Source organism: Perognathus longimembris, chromosome 13 (assembly GCF_023159225.1).
Source record: "Perognathus longimembris pacificus isolate PPM17 chromosome 13, ASM2315922v1, whole genome shotgun sequence".
Taxonomy (NCBI): domain Eukaryota; kingdom Metazoa; phylum Chordata; class Mammalia; order Rodentia; family Heteromyidae; genus Perognathus; species Perognathus longimembris.
In genome coordinates, this window is record NC_063173.1 from 39,433,035 (window position 1) to 39,456,404 (window position 23,370).

At 37.5% G+C, this 23,370-nt stretch overlaps 1 protein-coding gene across 5 annotated transcripts in view; it reads left to right on the forward strand.

Moving 5' to 3' along the window:
- Positions 1–23,370, forward strand: part of LOC125361679 (intraflagellar transport associated protein) — a 67,537-nt gene that overhangs the window by 22,365 nt on the left and 21,802 nt on the right. For 3 of the 5 annotated variants that reach the window (XM_048360258.1, XM_048360257.1, XM_048360256.1), the window contains 3 exons: positions 19,726–19,889; positions 20,876–20,947; positions 23,140–23,206. In XM_048360258.1, coding sequence (XP_048216215.1) covers positions 19,726–19,889; positions 20,876–20,947; positions 23,140–23,206 — 303 coding nt within the window. Of the gene's footprint in view, positions 1–19,725; positions 19,890–20,872; positions 20,948–23,139; positions 23,207–23,370 lie in introns of all 5 variants that reach the window. The other 2 variants (XM_048360259.1, XM_048360260.1) reach the window with 2 other exon arrangements.

Below are 23,370 nucleotides of genomic sequence, written 5' to 3' on the forward strand. Positions count from 1 at the left end.
CTGCTTTTTGGAGTGGTTGAACAAGTTTATATTTCTACCAATAGCTACATCCCTGCTAACATCTGTTTTGTTAGTTTTCTTGATAATGGACATTATAACTGGGGTGAGATGGATTCTCAATATTGTTTTGATTTGCATTTCTTTTATGGCCAGAGATGTTGAACACTTCTTAATGTGTCTATTGGAGAAGTAAGCCAGATGCAAAAAAAAATAGGTTGCATGTTTTCCCTCATTTGTAGTCATTAGAACTTGCCCATAAATCTATAAGAAAACACAATGGATGTTAAAAGACAAAAGATTACACTTGGGCATGATAAATTAAACAGGAATCTAAGCATTCACACAGTGAGATCAAAGAAAGATATTCTTAGGAGAGGATCAGAAAGACTCAATAGCTATGTGCATATGATCATATAAAATGATGTTTATGATGTTTATTGAAATGAACTTCAAGAAATGGAAACAAGAGATTTTCTATTTTACTTTTTGTGTCTTGTTTTGTCTTGTTTTTGTTTTTCCCTTTTGTTGTTGTTTTTGATTTCTGTACTTTTTGTTTTGTATGTAAGTTCATCTGTTTTGGGGAGGGTACAGAGAAGCACAGAAGTCTTGGACAAAGGGTGAACTAATATAGCAGTGATACTCACTGGACACTTATGTTGAAAATGAACTATTCAACTTGTGGGGGAGGGAAGTCGGGAGGGAAAAAACTGGGAGAAAAGGAGGGGAAGAGGTGTCACTGTTAAAAAAGAAAATCTACCTATTACCTTACCTACGTAACTGTAACCCCTCTGTACATCACCTTTACAACAAAAACAAATAAAATTTAAAAAATGAATCAAACATCTGCAGTGCAGTGCTGAACTCTTGTGCATCCTGAACATTCACCATATCCTTGGAACCATAGATCTACAGATAGTAGTGTCTACTCTCTCTCTGTATCAGTATGTGAATAACAGTATGTATATGCATGCTATTCATATGTATGTTATTCATATATATGTTATTCATATATGTTATTCAGTATGTTATTCATATATATGTAAGCATATCTATGTATATATATGCATTATATGTGTATATACACATACTTTTATACAATTAACACATTTAACAATTACCTTTCCAGATAAAGACTTGCTTTAAAGTTTTGAATCACTTCTTAGTTGTTGAAATCTAATGATAATTTCTTCCATGCCACTATTACCACATGTTATGATTTTATAACCATTTACTCCCCCTTTTGGAGTGGTGGTTTCACATATATTGCTGTCACACAAAAAAATTGTGTTATTAGGGGCTGGAGGTGTAGAAAACATGGGAGAGTCAATCTTTTGGCCTTTATGTAATTATGCTGCCTACCAAGTGCTGAGTCCTTGAGTTCACATTGTCCAAAACATTGTAAAGAAGCCAATGTCTTAGAAACTGACAGTAAATCTTTTCAGCATTGGGGGAATGTTACCTGATCAGCATGTGTTCCAGTAGTTAGGTTCATATGTTGAGGGCTTGGTTCCCAGTTTGGCAGCACTGAAGTGGATGGGACCTTTCAGTAAGGGCCTCAGGTGAGGCAGTGAGGTTATTGAGCCCTCAGGAGGTGATCATGCTGGAGGCCTGCGGAGTAAGTTAGTTCCAGTGAGAGTGGGTTCCTGGTCCCTCTCTGGTTGTTGGCTTTCTGTCTTGCCACATGTTCTCTCCATCCTGCTCATGTTCCACCCTTAGGATGCCATCTGCCTTCACCAAATCACCAGCATTACCTTGGCAGAGTGCTGTTCGAAAGTTCAGGAGCTGACATGCTACTCTTGCTCTTTCAAAACAAGGTGCTCTAAAGAAATGTCTTTCCAAACTTAGGAGTAATATTTTAATTGTGCTTTCTATGTACTGAAATGCACATGGATCTAAATGTTTTATGTTTGCTATGACATTTTTGTGAAGTTAGCTCAAGGCCTTGCTAACAGATGATCTGTCTCTTGAGCCACATCCCCAGTTCTTTTTCTTCAGGGCATTTCTTTTTAGCATTCAACAAACAGTATGAATACAATGTGTCTTGATCAGAAATGTCTTTTAATAAAGTGCAATCCTTCAGGTATTTTGTTAGAGCAACAGAAAACAGACACATATCTCTATTTATGTTATAGTAATTACCAATTCTCCATCTCTTGCTCTCAGTTTATTTTCTCTTTCTCTTCCATCCTTCCCCTCACACACATAATTGTTCTGATTTATGCTTCAGTTAAATGAGTAATTTCCTTAAAAGTTGCCTGTATTGTCAGCTCTTCTACTTTACATCATTTAGAAATTGAAATGAATCTGCTGTATTCTTATGATTAACTACAATAAGTCTGCTGGTTTCATCCTATTATTTCTTTCTTAAAATCCTAGAACTCTGTCTCCCAAGTGATTGTTCTAGTTTCTCTATTAGCATGTAACAACAGATTTCTATTCTTAGTCACATTTATCTTCTTTAACCTGTTTTATTATGTACAGATCAAATATTTTTGCTTCAGATTTTGATGCATAATTTTATTTCTAGTTTTATTGTGTTTTGCTCATTTCATTTCACATACTTTAGGCTTTTAGCATTCCATTGTTGTTTTAACACTCCTTTGAAAGAAATTCTTGTCAATTCAACCTCCATTTTTCCTTTCTTTATACTGGTTATTATTTGAATTAAATCCTCCATTAGGGAAAACATTTTGTGTCAGAATATTCAGGATAAATGGCCATGTCCATAAGTCTATTAACTGGCAGTTGTGGCTTTGGATAGGTTCAAAATTCTTAAGATTTTTTTGGAACTATTAAATAGGTTCAATTTTTTTCTTATATAATCTTTTCTTTAATAATCTTAGATTTAGTTTTATTAGGCATTTTAAACTTTATTATTATGGTACAGTCATTTTAATCTGTATTCCTTTAATTCATATCTGATTATGTAAGGAGATATGCTAATGTTATATCACTTTATTTCACATTTTGGTTACCATGGTACCACAGTAACCATATAGTTTGTGCTTGTATAGGCCTGCCTATCCAATACAGAAATATTGACTACATGTGGCTATTGTATACTTAAGTTTTGGCTAGTATTACTCAGAATCTGGGTTTTATATTTTATTTTCTCAACTAATTTAAATGTAAATTTTGTAAGCAATAGTTCATTTATTAGAAAAAATTGAAAGATCTTTATAACAACTTGGGTACGTGAGTCTGTTTTTTGTGTTTTTTTTTTTTTGTCTTTTCTTTTTTGGTACTGGGGATCGAACCCAGGACGTTGCACTTGCTAGGCAAGCGCTTCACACTGAGCTACATTCCAGCCCATCTGTTTTTTTACATATAACTTTTCTGAAGCTTAAATAGAATCAAACATTTCAGATAAAAATTTTGGCGCATTTCAACCATAAAAGTTACATGGATTTTTGAAGATGCAGCATAAAAATAGAATGTAAAATATCTTGGTGATATTTCTATATTGATTATACTTGATACGATCACTTCTTGGAAAATGGCTTCAATAAAACATACTTTAAAAAATCAACTTGGCTACTTGAAAGTTTGAAACTATGGATGTTTTTTATATTTCTGATGGGTATCTGTTACAGACCAAATATTTTTCAAACTTGGTTGATTATCAAAAGGCTTTTGTAATGGCAAACTTTTATAAAAATAGGCTGGGTCTACTTCTGGCTTATGAAATGAATTTATAGTGAAGAGTCTAGGAATCTTGTGTTCATGAGAATCTCCAGGGCCAGGTACTGGTAGCTCACACCTGTAATCCTAGCTACTCAGGAGGCTAAGATCTGAGGTTTGCAGTTTGAAGTCAGCCTGGCAGGAAAGTCCATGAGACTCTTATCTCCAGTTAATCACAGAAAAAGCCAGAAGTGGTGCTGTGGCTCAAGTGGTAGACTGCTAACCTTGAGCCAAAGGAATCCAGGGACAGTGCCCATGCCCTGAGTTCAAGCCCCAGGTCAGGCAAAAAAAAAAGTCTCTAGGTGATTCTGCATTCTCATTTTGTGAAGCAGTAGTTTAGTTGATAAACTCTCATGTTGTAGTTCCTTTAAAAGTGGATTGATTGTGAGATACCAAATAATTAGTGAAGCTTGTTTTTATTTAAATTGTAGGGTTGGAAGAAATGGCCTATTGCTTTTTGATTTAGATTCACTGGTTGCTGTTTGCACTCAACATTTATCTTGTGTAAGTTACTTAACTGTCACAATTGTGCAAAGACAAGGCCTGTCCTACTGTTTTTTTTTAAGGTTTAGCAAACTGAAGGTCATTGTACATTAGAGTCTTGCTTCATGTTCCAGACAGTGGACCCTCTGTACCACTGTGCCTCTTCTTCAGAGACATCTGGTGATTTGAAATTAGGAGAAAGTTTTTTATGTGATTGTATTGCAGTACCTGACAGTGTTTAGGTACTAAGTACTATACCTGGCACTTCATGTGGATCATCTAAGTGAATCTCCTTGAAAGTTATTTTAAAATATTTTAAAATTTAATTTACAGATAAAGAAACCAGGCTTTAAAATTAAGTAGCTGACACGAACTGAACTATGTAGTCCTCAAATTTCTCTTCTTTTTTTGGTACTGGGGATTGAACCCAGGGTGTTGCATTGCTAGGCAAGCGCTTTGCCGCTGAGCTACATTCCAGCCCCCTGTAGTCCTCAAATTTGTATGTCGATGTTCTAGCCCTCATGGTGAGTTGTTTTTGAAGATAAGCCCTTTAAAGAGGTAGTTAGGTTTCATGAGGTCTAATATAAGGTGATTGGTATCATGACAGAAAGAGAAGAGAGGAATGAGCAGAGAAGAGGGGAGGGGAGGGAAGAGAGGGCAGAGGAGGGGACAAGAGGAAGGATAGATATTGGGGAGGCAAGACCAAAAAGGCAAAGTGAAAAGGTGGCTTGCATTGTGATCATGGACTTCCAAACGCTAGTACTTGGAGAAAATGCATTTCTATTGTTTGAAGCACCCAGACTTTGGCATTTTATTATGGCAGCCCAGGCAGATTTGCTGAAGGTCATGTAACCAGTTGGTGGTAAAGTTGAGTTATTAGCTTACTCAGTGTGACTTCAAACCCTGCAACTGGAACCACTGTGTCTTCTGCCTTTCTTACAAGTGCTGGGCATTTCTTCTCAGTCACTGGGAGGTCCTAACATGTGGGCTTCTTTACAGCATGAACCCATGGGGTTGTCTTTTGGTGGATTTTGCACCTCTACAACCCTAGGATCTAAAGTGATGCCTGACAAAACTGGTTCAACACATGCAACAAACTAAAACTAGATCCTTATATATCACCCTGCACCAAAATCAATTCCAAATGGATCAAAGACCTCGAAATTAAAACAGATACCCTGAAAACACTAAAGGAAGGAGTAGGAGAAACACTTGGGCTCCTTGGCACAGGATGGAACTTCCTTAACAAAGACCCAGAAATGCGACAAATCAAAGAAAGGATGGACAAATGGGACTGCAACAAACTGCAGAGCTTCTGCAGGGCAAACGACATGGACTCTATGGTCTCCCTCCTAGGGAATAATTAGCACAGGTTTAGGCTAGTCACAGCAGAGGATCACAAGAGCCCAATAGCTATATCCCTATGAACACAAAAGATGATGCTAAGTGAAATGAACTCCATGTTATGGAAACAATTGTCATATCACTGTTGTAATTACTTTCAACGTGCAATGTGAAACCGTAGCTTCTATTATTGATGATCCTCTTGTATCCCCTTCCTGTGGTTGTACTGGTACTATGTCTGTATCTTATCTGAGTACATTGGAAACTGTGTATCTGGTATTAGAACTAGGAAACTGAAAGGGAATACCAAAATTGAGAGACACAGGGTAAAAAAGACAAATGATTACAAAAGCAATACTTGCAAAACTGTTTAGTGTAAATCAACTGAACAACTCATGGGGGTAAGGGAAAGGGGGAGGGGGAGGGGGGAATGAGGGAGGAGGTAACAAACAGTACAAGAAATGTATCCAATGCATAACGTATGAAACTGTAACCTCTGTAACTGTATATCAGTTTGACAATAAAAATTAAAATAAAAAAATGATGCCTGACAATGTGGAATGAATAGATTCTCAATGAACATTGGTTGAATGAAGTAAAAAGACATTAGGAGAAGACAGAATAGAATGGCAGACACACAGGGGACCTCCAGCCCCTTCAATTTTAAGAATACCCACTTTTAATGGATAGGCATGGGAAGGAGAACTGTTATGAGAGGCTGTAGTGACCCTGCAAGTTTGATTTGTTATACTGGATAACAGAGAGATGGTAGAACTTACAAAGTAACAGCAATATCACATAATGTAAGTGATAAGAAGTAAAGATAAAAGGCAAAGAAAGAGAGAAGTGTTTAGCAGACTAGCTAGCAGTCCGAGCAAAAGTACAGAGGTGGAGGGGCTGGGGATATGGCCTAGTGGCAAGAGCGCTTGCCTTGTATACATGAGGCCCTGGGTTCAATTCCCCAGCACCACATATACAGAAAATGGCCAGAAGTGGCGCTGTGGCTCAAGTGGCAGAGTGCTAGCCTTGAGCGGGAAGAAGCCAGGGACAGTGCTCAGGCCCTGAGTCCAAGGCCCAGGACTGGCCAAAAAAAAAAAAAAAAAAAAAAAAAGTACAGAGGTGGAGGTGTGGGCTAAGGTAGTGCATGCAGAGCAAAGGGTCTTTGGGATGCCACAGCAAAGGCATGGCACACAGCTGTCACAGGTGACTGACAGGATCAGGGCAAAGAAAGTCAGGACAGATGAGGCACACGGTGTTCGGAAATGGTGAGGTCCACTGAGTCTGAGTTGACTGGTTCAAAGCTGCACAAGTTCTCCCTCAAAGAGTATTATTTGTTTATTTATATTCTTTTTGAGCTTTTGCTCTGTCAGAAGCTCAGAATCATGGGTTGGAATGTAGTTTACGCTTCTGGTCCGATAAATTTTGACTTGTCAGTTCAGCCAAAGGAATATTATAACTACCTCATACTTGACAACGTCTAAAAAATGTAATTAAAAATGAAACTGGTGGTCGGGCCGGGGATATAGCCTAGTGGCAAGAGTGCCTGCCTCGGATACACGAGGCCCTAGGTTCAATTCCCCAGCACCACATATACAGAAAACGGCCAGAAGCGGCGCTGTGGCTCAAGTGGCAGAGTGCTAGCCTTGAGCAAAAAGAAGCCAGGGACAGTGCTCAGGCCCTGAGTCCAAGGCCCAGGACTGGCCAAAAAAAAAAAAAAAAAAAAAGAAACTGGTGACAGCACATAAAGCAACCCATTTCTGAAGTGACACATTTTGGTTCCCAAGGCTATTTTGAGTTTGACTGTTAGAAATGCATCTTTAAACTTCCACGGAGGTACAAAGAGAGACCTTTCTCAGTCGGAGGAATAAAATTTAAAACCTGCTGTAGAAAAACACCACAGAGAAAAATATAGAAAAGCAGCTGGCCCTCTTACCCCAATTTCAGTGCAAGGGAGGAATTTCAGTAGACCATAAAAACAGCTTTCTCTCATAAAAGAAAACACAACAAGAAAAATAATCCTGGCAGGATCGCCTTGTGCAGTTATTTTCTGTCCAGTATCAGATGGAGACCAGAAGGCTTAGCATTGTTTTGATACCTCTGCAAGTGGCAGATTGCCTGGCAGATTGCCTGCCAGAGGAAGTTGGAAACAAACTGGCTGGCCTTGTGTTTCCAGGTGGCTCTCACAGGCCACGGTTTCTGTGCTGTTGTTATCAGTCGTTCAATTCCCTATTGAATACTGAGTGTTGTTTTTAGTTCACAACCTACTTGCAATGTCTTTCTGTTTCCTTTTGTTGGTTAGCCACAAGAAAAGGAGAAAGAAAGAGAGAAAGAAAAGGAAAGGAAGAAAAAAAGAATAAAGAAAGAAAGGAAGAAAGAGAGAAAGAAAGCAATGAAAATCAACCTAGGAAGCATTTTTTTGCAAATGTGAATTTAATAGTAAAGAACACAATAAAAAATAACAGCAAATAGTAATAAACCGAGTTAAGACATAGGCCATTAAGAGTAATGTTACCCTTAAAGGGAATTTGGGATAGTGTCTTATGAGGGCTTGCTAATAAAATAAGTAGGCAATTAAAAAAAAAAAAACAAAACAGTTTAACCTGGGATCCCAGGGGAGAAAATAAGGTGCAGGGTGTCTTTTGATTTGAAAAAAAATTTAAAGGGGGCTGGGGATATAGCCTAGTGGCAAGAGTGCCTGCCTCGGATACACGAGGCCCTAGGTTTGATTCCCCAGCACCACATATACAGAAAACGGCCAGAAGCGGCGCTGTGGCTCAAGTGGCAGAGTGCTAGCCTTGAGCGGGAAGAAGCCAGGGACAGTGCTCAGGCCCTGAGTCCAAGGCCCAGGACTGGCTAAAAAAAAAAAAAAAAATATTAAAGGGCAAGAATCAAAAGCTGGTAGTTTTATAGCAATCATAAATTCAATAGCTATGCATATGAGACTACTTTATCATTAAGTAACATCAATCATCACGTAGGACACTAACGGAAGAAAAAATGTATTGAACAAAGTGAGCTAATTTTTTGTAGACTCCTATGGAAGAATTGTCAGCATTTGCAGCATTAACCTGTTTTTCTCTTTGGGGGGGAACATCTGCAGACTGGAATTAGGCAATTTTCACTTGTTTCTCTATTCCTTTTGTCATCACTAAATCACTACACTAAGGGAACAAATTGACAAATTATGAAACAGCAAACTGCTTGTTTAGTTGCAGGAAGAAATTTTCCTCAAACTATGACAGATTTTTGAGCTAATGGAGTCATTTTGTTTTAGACATATTAGCATAAATCTTCAGCTGAGATTGTTACAATGCACATTCCTTCCAAACATGAATATTTGGTCCATAGATAATCATTACTTTTCTACATCTGTTATAGTTGAGACATAATGAGGATAAATGTATTTAAGTATGTATAACATTTTGAATGATTACCACAAATTTATTATTGATAAATTTTTCGTAATGTTGTATTACAATAAATACTTTTTCTTGGTTTGCTTTCTTGGTCAAGTAAGGTAATATGAAAATTATTTGTTTACAAATAAATGAATCATTTTCCTTGAGTTTATATTTTTTCAATATTTGTGCGTGATATGTGGTATATTTTGTGTGTACATATAAATGAACAGAACCTCATAGGCAAATAGGATTTAATTTTATTTTTAAAATAAGGAAAATTCATACAAGAGGGGTCTATTGTAAAAACTCCATAAATGCATAAAGTATGGTTTGAGCATACTACTGGTTTTCTCTGCTAATCTTTTTTTTTTTTTTTGGCCAGTCCTGGGCCTTGAACTCAGGGCCTGAGCACTGTCCCTGGCTTCTTTTTGCTCAAGGCCAGCACTCTGCCACTTGAGCCACAGTGCCACTTCTCGCCGTTTTCTATATATTTGTTGCTGGGGAATTAAACCCAGGGCTTCATGTATGTGAGTGAAGCACTCTTGCCACTAGGCCATATTCCCAGCCCCTCTGCTAATCTTTATAATATTATCTTATTCCTTTCATTCTCCACCCCCCTTGCAAAGGTATTTGGTGGATTTCATTATGTGATCTTCAACATTATGTGTGTGTATGTGTGTACACACACATATGTATATATATACATGCATACATACATGTATGCACACACATACATATATGTGTATATACATATGTTTATGTGTATATATTCATGCGTATGTGTGTATATGTATATATGTATTATACTTGATCTTCTGAACTTCCCAGAACCCTCCTTCTCCTTCCCCTCCTGTTTACTATCCCATAATCCCCCTTTTACACTTATATCCCATTGTTACTTAGACTTAGGTTCTGCATATGAACACGACCATGATACTTGGCCTGTTGAACTTGGCTTATTTTGCTCAATATGATACTCTCTGTCCAGTTCTATCCATTTTCCCATCACTCTGCTCTTTATGGCTGGCAAATGAGAAATTAAACTTCGTAGAGAACTACGAATAGCTAATAAACTTTTAAATAAAAAACTTATAGTCAAATGAAATTTTAATAAATAAACATTGAGTAGACACATACTTTTTCTGTTCTTTTTTTTTTTTTTTTTTTCCAGTCCTGGGCCTTGGACTCAGGGCCTGAGCACTGTCCCTGGCTTCTTCCCGCTCAAGGCTAGCACTCTGCCACTTGAACCACAGTGCCACTTCTGGCCATTTTCTATATATGTGGTGCTGGGGAATCAAACCTAGGGCTTCATGTAAACCAGGCAAGCACTCTTGGCCGCTAGGCCATATTCACAGCCCGACACATACTTTTTCATATGTAATTCTCTTTAACAGGTGACATTATTTTCACTCATTGCTAAATGTATTGTTCCTTGAAGGTAAAGGGTAAATTGCCTTACTTGAAACTACGGTATTTGTAAGACTGTGTTCTTTGATTCAGTTGAATGAGCATGTATTCAAATTGGAATGGCTTTAGCAGCACGTTCTCTCAGCCATGAAACAATAATATTTTCTTTGAAATGGTTGACTAAACCCAAAGGGATACAAACAGGAAAATTTCTTTTAACCAAACTCATATCTGCTTTATATGAAAATCAAACCGCAGCCTGTCTAGTAGGTGATTTTTATGTCTTTGGTTTTCTACTTGGATATGCTCCAAATGAGATAGATCTAAATGACACCAGCTAGCTTGTTCTATTTGAAACCATTGCTCCCTTAGCAGAGGGAGCAATGATTTTTTATTTTTTTATCATTCTTATGTATTGTCTGGACTTGGCCTACATTTTGCAATAAGCTTTGTGGTATCTTCTGTGCCACTGATTAGTAAATAGGGATGGCAACCCCAATCAAGAATGCTGGGTTTAGTCTCTGATTACAGTGTTAGTCCAGTTTGTGGTATTGTGAAGTAATTTCCATAGTGTTGACTGTCTGGATGTGTTGTATGCATTGAACTGGTATCTGGGAATACAGAGATGAATGAAACAGACCTTATGTTCTAGCAGAAAGCTTGGCAGATGTGTCATTTATTTCTATCAGCTTATAAAGGTTAGTGTGATTTCCAAGTCCTCTAGGGATATGAAGACAGAATAACAATTTATTTGTTTATAATGTATAGATTGTATTGTTAGAGATGATTAATCACTATTAAGTACATAGTACCAATAAAATAATGTTTAGAATATTGCCTTTGATTCTGGGGTCTCAGTTTAGATTTGAACAAATACGTTACAAGAAAAAAAGTGAGAAGAATGATTATTGTAGTGTATTTTCAGACTGTTTCTTGTTTTTAAATCTGCTCTTGGACTGGCCTAGTACCATATTCCAGTGTTCAAATCTTAGCTTTCAATTTTTTTCTTCTTTATTGTCAAAGTGAAATACAGAGGGGTTACAGTTTCATATGTAAGGCATCGAGTACATTTCTTTTCTTTTTGTTTTTAAGTTGTATTCTTTTTTCCCCTTTATTGTCAAAGTGAAGTACAGAGGGGTTACAGTTTCATATGTAAGGCAGTGAGTACATTTCTTATCCAACTTGTTACCTTCTCCCTCATTTTTTCCCCCACCAACCCTGTTCCCCCCATAAGTTGTACAGTTGGTTTACACCAAATGTTTTTGTAAGTATTGCTTTTGGAATGGTTTATCATTTTATCCTTTGTCTCTCGATTTTGGTATTCCCTTTCCCTTCCCTAGTTCTAATACATGTATATACATTATCCAATGTACTAAGATCCGATACAGTGATATCAGGGGTAAAACCATGGGAAGAGAATATGAAAGGAAAAAAGGAAAAAAAGCATATGGTTTCACATGGCATGTTGAAAATAATTACAACAATGATATACCACTTGTTTCCATAACGTGAAGTTCATTTCACTTAGCATCATGTTATGTGTTCATATGGGCATCCTTATATATCAACCTGCACCAAAATCAATTCCAAATGGATCAAATACCTCAAAATAAAATTAGATACCTTGAAAACACTACAAGAAGGAATAGGACAAAAATTTGGGCTCCTTGGCACAGGACGAAACTTCCTTAATAAAGGCCCAGGAACACAACAAATCAAAGAAAGGTTGGACAAATGGGACTGCATCAAACTGCAGAGCTTCTGCACAGCAAAGGACAAAGGACATAGCTTGCAAGATAACCAGAAAGTCCACAGGTTGGGAGAAGATGTTTACTGGCTGTACAACGGACAAAGGTCTCATATCTAAAATTTACATGGGACTCAAAAAATTAAATTCTTCCAAAGAAAATCCCCAGAGAACCAGTGGTCCCCCTCAACAAATGGGCTAAAGACCTAAAAAGAGATTTCTCTGAAGAAGAAATGAGTGCCAAGAGACACATGGAGAAGTGCTCTACATCACTGGCCATAAAAGAAATGCAAATCAAAACAGAACTCACCCCAGTAAGCATGTCTATTATCAGGAAAACTAGCAACAACAAATGCTGGAGAGGATGTGGCCAAAAGGGAACTTTATTTCAAATTTTTTGCGGAAAAAATTATCCTACCTTTGAAAATTTGGTAACTTCTAAGAAGGATTTGTAAAGAAGAGGAAAAATTACTCCATCTAGCCTAGATGAGTTAAAGATTGTTTTTTACATGTGTGTTTCTTTATGCAAGTAGGCAAAAGGGCATGATCTAGAGGTAAAGGAAGAGGTTGAAAATATCCTGAGCTTATATTTCTCATTTTGTTGGAGGCAGGTCAAGTGTTCTGTTTTATCTTTGGTTAATAGGACCTGAGTACTAGTCCAGGTATTTAATTCCTTCAGATTGAAGGTCTACCACATTTTTTCTGAATCTATCAGCCAATAAAAATACCTGTTGAGTATGTAATGTTGAGTATGTACCTGCTGAGTTGTAGTGAGGACCAGATGAAATATACATGAAGATACTGGTAAGTTTTCAAAGTTGACTCAAGCGTAAAGTTTTATGATTGGGTGACTACGATATAAAAAAAAGTCACCACAAGGTAGATGTTAAAGAAATATTGAATGCATAGTATTAAAATGTACAACACTGGCCACAGTGTTAATTGGTCTTATCCTATCCCTTGAATCACTTAACACCAGCTGTGTACAGCTCATATTGTATAGAGAATATGTATGTGGCCTATGATGTAGTACACAAATGAAACGTGGAGTGATCCCACACTGGCCTCTGCTGGGTGGAAAAAATACTGAGTTTACACAGAACCAGATTTATCAGATGCAGTGTCAGATTCATCTTTTTAATTACCATATGGAACTGTAACGCCTCTGTACTTCACTTTGACAATAAAGAAGAAAAAAAATAAAGCAGAGTTCCAAAGTAGGAGCTCAATTTGTCCAATTCGAAAGCAGAAAACAAAACAAAACATATGGGAGGTGTTTCCTGAAGTGTGTATTTCTAAGAATCCATCGCCAAGCTCAGACTGGCTAGTTTAATGTGCAACCCAGGAATCTAGATTTTTGCACAAGCTTTGAAAAGTATGCCCTAAATGAGATAGAGGAGATGGGTAAAGAGAGACATATGAATTCTTTAAAATTGCTTGCTCATTTTGGTATTACGGATTGCATTTTTATAAGAATAAGTTGGATAGCTTTTACAAAAATTGTAACACCAGAGGCAAGAATAATTACTTTGCTTTCAATATAACTTTTTTTGTTTCATGCCAACGTTTTATATTATTTTGAGGTCATATTTAGCAATGAGAAAGTATGACAGGGATGACTTTATTGTGATCATGCCGACCTCTGATCCAGAGCCTAGGATGCAGTAGCATACAAATTTTAGAGCTGGCTCTGGTTTAGTAGACATTCTACAAAATCTGCGAGATTGTTATGCCTGTGTCTATGGACCACATCTACTTCATCACTGGGAAATGTCATTGCCACTTCTGTCTGGTTTGTCAGAACGGTGTTCTTCGTGAGCATTTTACCATTAGTAGGTTCACAGGCAGGAGATGGGAGATGCCCTCTTCAGATTATGGAGACATCTTGTTGCCCATACACCCAGAAAATCCTGCTTGAATAACCTTGCTATTTCTGGTAGCTTTTCTGCTGCATATTTCACTCATGATGGTGCTTAGGACACTATAAATTTGTACTCAAGCATAGAGGATCATGATTAGTAACTGTGATTTAAAACAAGGATATCAAAATTGAATATGAAATTGAAATTGAAAGGAATATCTTGACTTCTACAATATTAGCTATGTAGACTCCTACAGTATTATATAGACTTATAATATTAACTATATAGACCCCTATAATATTATGTATATATATGTATATCAAGAAAGGATTTTTTTTGAAGAAAGAACGTACATGTAGATATTCTTTCTAGACTGAAACTTAGAAGAAGCTAGATTGGACAAGATACTTTGTACCTCTACAAATAAATGGTCATTTTAATTGCTGTATTCATGGTATGGTAGAAAAATTACAAAGTATGAAGAGGAATGAATATACACAGATAGGCAGCAAAATGTAAAAGAGTTTTTCTCTTTCTGAAGTAGCCAAACTCTTAGCATCTCCACCTCTGTCACCACTAGGGTAAAAATTACATGTCTTAATCTTCCTTTGGCCAAGTAGAGCCATTTGACGAAGTGCCAGTGTGCATGGAAAGGGAGCTGACAGGTACAACTCCTGATCACAGCCTTAAGAATAAGCTCTAGATTCTTTGTTTTTAAATCCATGTTCCCATTGGCTGAAAATTGGTAATTACTAGAACTACTCCCTTAGACCCAGAAATGGAAGTCATGTGCTCAGATGGCAGTGGAGTCTAGCCTCCTGGAACCCTGGATCAGTTCATGGAGCAGGGCCCATCCATCTGTCAATAACTGTTGTGTGAGGCAGAAAATGAAATTCCTGTTCCAGGAGCTCTGTGTTGGGTCCTTCTTTATTTGGTATCTTAAACTGTGGCTTCAGTAGTAATAAGAAGTGATTGTATCTTCATCATCCTTTCATTCCTAGGCATGAGCATGCTGATAGTGAGAGATATGTAATGCATGTCTTAGAGCAGTTTCAAGGAACACATTATATGTATTTCTTATGGGTAGAGGCAATGTCACATAACTTTTACAACTTTCCTCCCAGCAGAGGGCTGAGCAGAAGGTGTACACTCACTCAGTGCAGAAGTCTTGGTGGGAGGGTAGAGTACCAGTCTACATTTCCATCTTAACCATTTTTTGAGTATTGGTGGGAAGAGATAGTGGATGATTTTATAGAAAGGAATTTAAAGTTATTTTCTGTAATTTGAAGGAAACACGGCTATGTGACAGAGACTGGTCCTGTCCTTCTGCTGTCAGGGGATGGAGGACTAGAGAGCTGAAGCATCGGGGAACCAGGAGGTTCTTCCTGTGTATAAATACTTCCTATCAGGAAAAGAAACTGTGCATTGACTTGCAAGTTGTAAGCAGAAAAGGACTGTGTGCAGAAAGCAATGAACTTCCTGGGTGCTCTGGCAGCAGTCACCCTGCTGTACATTCTGTCCTGTCAGGAAGCCATGTTCAGACAGGCCGAATGTGCTCCCACCTTGGGCTTTTCATTCTGTAACGTCCATGCTAAGCCATAATTCAACTGAAAGGTTACCAGCAGGCTGTATCATCTCTTCAGTTTATCACAGAGACTCCTGAAAAAGTTTCTTAAGCATGCCAGTTTAAATGTGAAAGAATGGTCCGGTCTACCGAGAACAGCTAAGATGAGATTCTATGCTAGAGGAAAAATAGCCAATTGCAAATAATGTCTTCCTTTCTGTTTATGACATGCAAAAAGAACTCATGCTGCAAGCTCCTTTGTTCTTTGTCCAATCTCTACACCACTACTTCAGCTGTGGCTTCCTTTACTTCCCATCTGAATTAAAGCAGCTCCATACTTGCAGCATCTAGGACTGAACTGTCCATTTCACTTTCTGAGCACAGCTCTGTTGTGACTGGCTCCCTAATTCAAGTGCACAGCTTTGGCTAGCCCTGCCTCATGTCACTAAGTGTGTGCTCCAATCTTCCTGGATTGCTCAGTGATGATGATGGTGCTTGGGAAGCTTGTGTCTGCCCACTCTGGAAGCTTTGTTTGGGAAATCTTCCTTGTATGGAATAACCGTGAAATTGTAGCTGTCTTTGACCTTGGATGCCTTAACCCTATTGAAATCATCTGTGATTCTCCCAAATCAGTTGTGATTTTACTGATTGTCGACCTCTTCAACCTCATGTATTGACTGCCACAGGCACCTACTGTTTTTGTGGTTTGTAGTTACTATTCAGCTTTTTAATTTGTAGACTGTACGAGCGGGGACTAGGCCTTACTCATCTTTGTCATCTTGCACATAGTTGATGCCCAGAATAACTTGGTTTTAATGAACTGTATAATTCATCTATCACATAGATTTACCTCCTAAAAGTAAACTTACAGCAACTTTACCCTCTTTCCATGTGTGGAAGTGATAAAACCGGACATTTCAAAAATTTCATCATTTTGCTATTGTGTCCCTCATTGAAGTCTTTTGACAAACTTTTTTTTTTCCAGGCCAGGCTTGTGCATTTGTGCTTGGCAGGTTGATGGCTATGACTGTGAATAATGAGTCAATTATCATCCTGTCTAAGAGAAAGCACAATTATTCCTGACTGGCCAGGCTGAGGTAATCCTCGCTCCCTGTGCCCTTTCAAATGGAGAACATAAAACAGTTGGAATTCAGAGCACTGCAAAGGGAATTTAGACAAAACAGTTGTGTGCTGAGTTTAGCTTCTTTGGATTTATTCTGATTTATGATTGATTGGTTTTTAAATTGCCTATTTAATCCTAATGACTATGGCTCCAGGGGAGGCCAGATACCAAGAAACATGTGATCAAGAAGCAGTGGAGTGAAGCAGTTTGGCTGGACAAATCAAGAGCAGATAGTATTGTCCTTAGAAACATTGCTGGAGGCTAGAAGTATAATGTGAAATTCACCCCCTGAGTTTCTGAGTACCCAGCCTTGTTATAAGCATGATTGCTTATCCCTTACTCTTTTTGCATAAGGCTTTTTGCAACTGGTGTTGTGCAGAATGTTCCCCCACTTCTTCCCCATGAATTTTTCTTTCCTCCTAGCAATAAATTCAGTATCTCATTGTGACTGAGAACATGCACTTGATTTATATTGTTATTGACCGTAGTGCTGAAGAACAGACACTTTGAGGTTGCTGGCAGGATTTGATCATGAATTCTGATGCTGCTTGTGCTCGGCTATGGAAACGACTAAGTGTGTCAATGCATTCCTGCACATGGCCACTTGTTTGGCTTTTGTGTAGATGGATTTGAATTTTTTTTTTTTTTTTTTTGGCCAGTCCTGGGCCTTGGACTCATGGCCTGAGCACTGTCCCTGGCTTCCTTTTGCTCAAGGCTAGCACTCTGCCACTTGAGCCACAGCGCCACTTCTGGCCGTTTTCTGTATATGTGGTGCTGGGGAATCGAACCCAGGGCCTCATGTATACGAGGCAAGCTCTCTTGCCACTAGGCCATATTCCCAGCCCATGGATTTGAATTTTTAAAGAAGTTTTTCTCAAAAAATCAAGTTCTCCAAAAATAATCACTTTCATCTGGAAGCAATACAATCAATATGTGCCAAGGGGTCTAATTTACCAAGGCATCAAACGTTTCCATGTTCTCAAGGCATGTGACCTTTCTCTTTGATCTGAAATTAGATGCTGAATGTGTAGTGGTATCCTTGTAAGCCATATCTGTTGGATGCTTGCCTGTTTGATATCAAAAGGAAATTGAAATTCCATTGCTTCAGAATAATAAAAACCTCTGAAAACCTTTAAGGGGGAGATAAAACTTTTGCTCATCTGTATTGAAGTTTTGATTCAGAAATGCCCAAAGAAATGCTCTTTCAGGTCTCAGTAATTTATTTGTTCTGTGAAACATTGTTGTTAGATTTCTAAACTATATTATTCCTGGCATGTATTTCAAAGCACAGAATATTAGGAATAACATGAAAGGGTAGAAAAAGGACTCTGATGAAAATCAGGAACAAGAGAATGAGATGAACAGTTGGCTGGCATGTGTAGGCCACCACCAGTATCACTCTGGGAAGCAGCATCCGGTCTCTATAATCAGGCTGTCTTTAGGCTACTTCCAAGTCAGAGCTGGGCCAACACCTGCCATTTTGACATTATCATATTGCAAAAGAACTCCAATCTCATTCTGCCAAGGGATTTATTATGAAATAGGTTCAGAAAACTGATCAAAGCCTTAACGAGCACCTTTAAGTCTTCGGAAGAACATTGTATGTATTCTTGTGAATCGAGTTTTAAGGTTTAGGAAGAAACCTTACATGGTATGTTTAATCAGAAAGAGAGAACTTTTCTGAATCTGAATTTGGGTTTCAAAAGTGAAAGCTTTTATTTTTACAAAGTGGGATTTTTAAGAGTAAACAAGGATGTTTGTTAGATTTTGAGACTATACTGATCATGTGATATCAGTGTGAGAAGTTTGAACTTCCTTACATTTTATTCTTTTTTTCAAAGGCATTTCATCTGCTACCTGTCAGGTAACTTGAAATGTAGAGAAGTATGTTGATTATCGTAAGAACAAACAGAGCTGATTTTATAAAGTATTTTCAAGCATTTATTGTACTTTTGAAGTATTTAAGTCAGTCAACTATTGAAACAGTGCTGTGCTGGATACATGACATTATCTTAGTAAGCATTAGATTTAGACTGTGTTCGACTTAAAAGGTCCACAGAGAGAATGGATCCTCTTCTACCTTTTATTATAACAATGCACTGTGGCAGTAGCTATAGGAAGTCATTTTCTTTTCTAAGTTCACCCTGCTACCTTTCTTATTGTTTCAGGCTAATTCAGGCTATCTCTTTGGCTATAATGGAGGAAGATGTCTGAGAAATTAACTTCTAAGACTCTTATGAAGGATCATATCCCACTTGTACCTTTAGCAACCCTCTCAGCACTTACTCAGCCTTCCAACACCTCATCCCTGGGACACAGTCTAGTGGTGCTTCACACCAGAATTTCTACAACTTTATTAGGGCGAAAGATAATCTCTCCCAGATGGCTAGTCAGGAGTCATTGGTGTGGTAGAGAAGGCAGTAGGGGCAAGTTGGTCTGAATGTGTGTTGTTTATGGATGTAGCCTTTGTAAAGGAAAATGACATATTGGATAGTTATGTTTTTCCTTTCTAGCATATTAGTGACATAAAGATTATAGGCTGTTTATGTTGTAAGGCAATCTCCACAAGCCTTAATTCTATCAATGATAGGCTACTCAGAAACAAGAGGTCCAGTTGGCTGTGATGTTCACAATAGTTTCATAGGTTTTGATATCATATGATACAGTAAAAAGATTTAAAAAGAAGGGCACTGGAAATAATTTGTGTGGTTGTCCTGGTATGTAGAATTATGAGTAATTTTCATATTTTGCATTTTTTCTTTTACATAAATTTTCTAAAATTACCCATAGATTATTCTTAATTAGGGAGAAAACCTCCCAAGTTAAAGTGAGATGAGTAATGTCTAAAGGTCTTTTAAATGTACTTTTTTGATTGAGAACACGCTCAATAAAATGATATTGAATAAAATAGTGTTATTTTCCTATGCATTTTAAAAAATGATGATTTATATTTAAGAGTATGTAAAGCCTCAAGAATTCCATTTGTTGAGTTCATTAAGGAAAGACTCTTTTTTGAAGAAGTTTTTCAGTGAACAGAAAATAAACCAAACTCTGTGTGTGATGTTTTCTAATACTATGTAACTATATAATACTATGTAACTCTGTCATTCCAGAGGATAATGCTACCAAAAAGGGAGGACCTGGAACTGATTCTTCAAAAAACATAGCTACCTCTGTCAAATTTACTCATAAAAATGACCAAAATGACCACCATCTTAAAAAGACAGCCATCTTTCTTCATACTTCACCACAGTATTCAGAAGAAGAAAAAGAAGAGGTAATACCATAGGGCAGTTACAGAAATGGCTTGAGGTAAAAAAAAAATGTTCTTCATGAATTAAAAAGAAGAGAGACCAGAAGGAAACACGGGACAGTTAGGAGAGTGCTAAGTTCTCATTCTCAAGTACCCGCTGGGGTACTTGGTTGAAAATTGTCATTATCGTTACATTTCAGTATTTAACAACCGCCACTAATGACAGACATCAACTTGGTTTTCCTAATTTTTATTTAAAAACTTCATAAGGATCTGCTGTCTATAAATCCTTCTGGAAATTATCAGTATCTTGGTTTATAACAATAGTTTTTTTTTTTATAGTTCTCTGTGTAAAATGAGATACATTCAGATACACACACACACGTACACACACACACACACACATACACACACATTACTCATCAGTCCTAAATTCATCTCTTTCAAACTTAGAGTAGAAACTGTTATCCAGGGTTTTCTAGGTCTTTATAAATCTCTGTGTGAAAAATGAGTGTAGGATTATAGGTCTCTGACTATTTTAGGGACATTTCCCAGTGGTGATGGTGAGATGTGATTTTTCTTTTTTCCTAGGAGATTCACGCTTTACTTGCAATGATTAGGAATGTATCATATCGTGAGTCCTTGGCCACTATATGAGAGGCAGGAACTGTTGAATTACACTGTTTTCTAACTATTTGCAAGTGTTGTAGTAGCATTCTCTGGCTTTTTCATCAGTGGTTTGTTGCAGTAGGATGGGAGGTGTGGAGTGTTCCTGTTTTGTACATGTGAACACTGGTGTCAACTTGGTTATAGGTTACATGGTAGGTGAGTCTGCAGGCCAATAGTAGAAGTTGAAACTTATGAAACTTATGTTCTGATGCTCCCTATGGTTCAGAAACTCTAGTTTTTCATGTATAGCTAATTAACAAAACCCCAACAGGCTACAAGATTAATTTTTTTATTTTTGGTGGTTTTAATTTCCCATTGGTATGTTCTCATTATATTTTCAGATAGTGATAGATGAAGGTTGGAAAGTCAACAGCTCCTTTCAAGGGCATCTGAAGTGGGCTGGAAAGGTGAAGGTAAAGCATGTTGTAGTTTTTTTTTTTAATGGCAAGAAAACAAATAAGCAAGTAAATAGAATAAGAGTTATAAGATTCTTTCCTTCTATACAAATTTGGGAATTCACTAGATTTTTGTCCTTGAGATTTTTGTACATCAGTATTTAAAAAATATTAAGTAGCTTTATAAAAAGGTTACAATTCCATAAGTCAAATTATGAATACAATGCATCTTGATCAATGTCATACCTTCCATTATTCACTATATTTCCCCCTCCCATCCCTACCTCCCAGTTATGTTGTTTAATTTTTACATAATGTACATTGAATAAAATGTCTCCATTCCTAACCCCTGGCCTCAACACACACATTATTCTCTCCCTGCCCCAAACATGTTTGCTGGTGCTGAAGCTTGAACTTGAAGTAGGTGCTATCCCCTTAGCTTTTTTGTTCAAGGCTGGTACTCTATCATTTGAGCCATGGCTTTTATTCTGGATTTTTTTTGTGATTAATGGGAGATAAGAGTCTCATGGGCTTTCTTGCCTAGGGTGACTTTGAACCATGATCCTCAGATCTCAGCCTCCTTGGCTGGCTAGGATTACAGGCATGAACCACTGGAGCCAAACTTTTTTAAGTGGTGATATATCTTAGCTGTATCTTTGATTGTTTTTTCTTTCTTGAAGCTTCAATGAACAAAGAGGCCTTGATAGAGAAATGTGATCCACATCTCCTTTAGCATATATTTCATTAAGAAGAATATAGCACTTTAATATACCAGATTCCCACATTTTAGTGTTGAAACGATTACACGGAAGATAATTTTTGCTAGATACCAAGTGATAATTGGAGCTGTGTACTTAGAAGCAGTGCTACCATTTTAAATACTGTGGAATAGCCGTGGTCTGCCTATTGCAAGTAGAGCTAGGAAAAGACAGAGCCCATCCTTTGAATTGCAATTATGAAATCTAATTTGTAATTTTAAGGTATTTTGTTATGCACAAGTTTAGGTCATGGCCATAAGAAGCAGGGCAACCTTACATTTTACTACTTGTCATTGGTGCCAGTGGTGAAATAATTTTCTTATTTACACTTTCTGGTATTGCTCTGAGATGAATTAGTGGATCTCTGAAACATTACCATTTTTTTTTGTTTGCTTTTTGCCAGTCGTGGGGCTTGGACTCAGGGCTTGAGCAGTGTCCCTGGCTTCTTTTTGCTCAAGGCTAGCACTCTACCACTTGAGCCACAGCGCCACTTCTGGTCTCTTCTATATATGTGGTGCTGAGGAATTGAACCCAGGGCTTCATGTATCCGAGGCAAACTCTCTACCCACTAGGCCATATTCCCAGCCCCTGAAACATTACCATTTTGTTAATCTAAAATGTCTCATTGTCAGCTTGCCATGGAAAGCAGTATTCCATGAGGAATAGTTTTTTGTTGAAATGCTGCTGTTGTGTCTATAAAGGTCACCTGCTCTCCTTTTTTTTTTTTTGTTTAACCTTTGAAGTAATTTTCAGTTTTATTTGCTAGAAAGAGAACACTTGATTTTTTTTTTCCCTGCTCACCTCTCTTGTGATTTACTAGGACCAGATGATTTTGTTTTGAATGAACCTTTCTCTCTTTACTTTCTTTAGTCTCTTCTCTCTGGCTCTTCAGAGTGCTGCAAGAAAGCATGCTGTTATGATAACAACCAAACTACCACCACCATTTTTTTTTCTGGAAATGCAATCATAAAATAATCCTACAAAATTAAGAAAATTGAGGGAAGGAGAAAGGTTAGGATGGATAAGAGAGAATAATGAAAGGAGTGACATTGATTAAGATTCATTGTATTCATATACTATTTGGTTGAAAGGCAAGTCCTTTATGCAGCTATTTAAAGACAAAAATAAAATTAAAAAATGAAATAGCTTTCATGGTAGAGGTATTCTAGGGGAGAATCTGGAACGAATTCCCTTTTCAAAAATTCTTCCTTATTATTCCCTTTTGGTGTAGAGAGCTGACTAAGGTGCCTACAAAACCAAATGTACCACTTCTTTCAGATGAGAAAGCACACAACACAAAGGCTTTGAGTTGGGACTCAATAATTAATGGACAAAGTGGACTCAGCCAGTCAGATGAGTGTCGTGCTAGTGGATTCACAGACTTCATTGAAGTTTTTTCTTTAGGTCTATCTGATATACATACGGTGATGTTACTTTTTTTTTTTTGTCTAGGTGGACAATTTCCTCAGTTTAGAAGATTTGGACATAGGTGAAGAGGCCAAGCCCCAAATGAGCAAGGGTATGCTTTTCTCTTTCTTTTCTATACTGGGTGACCTCTTCCTGCAAACTACCAGTGAAGATTTAGGCAGCTTTCTTTTGCTCTGCCTGCGACAGAAACACTGATGTTATGAACTTATTTCAATTTCATACCAAATATTTTTCTTTTTCTAGATTGGCTTAACT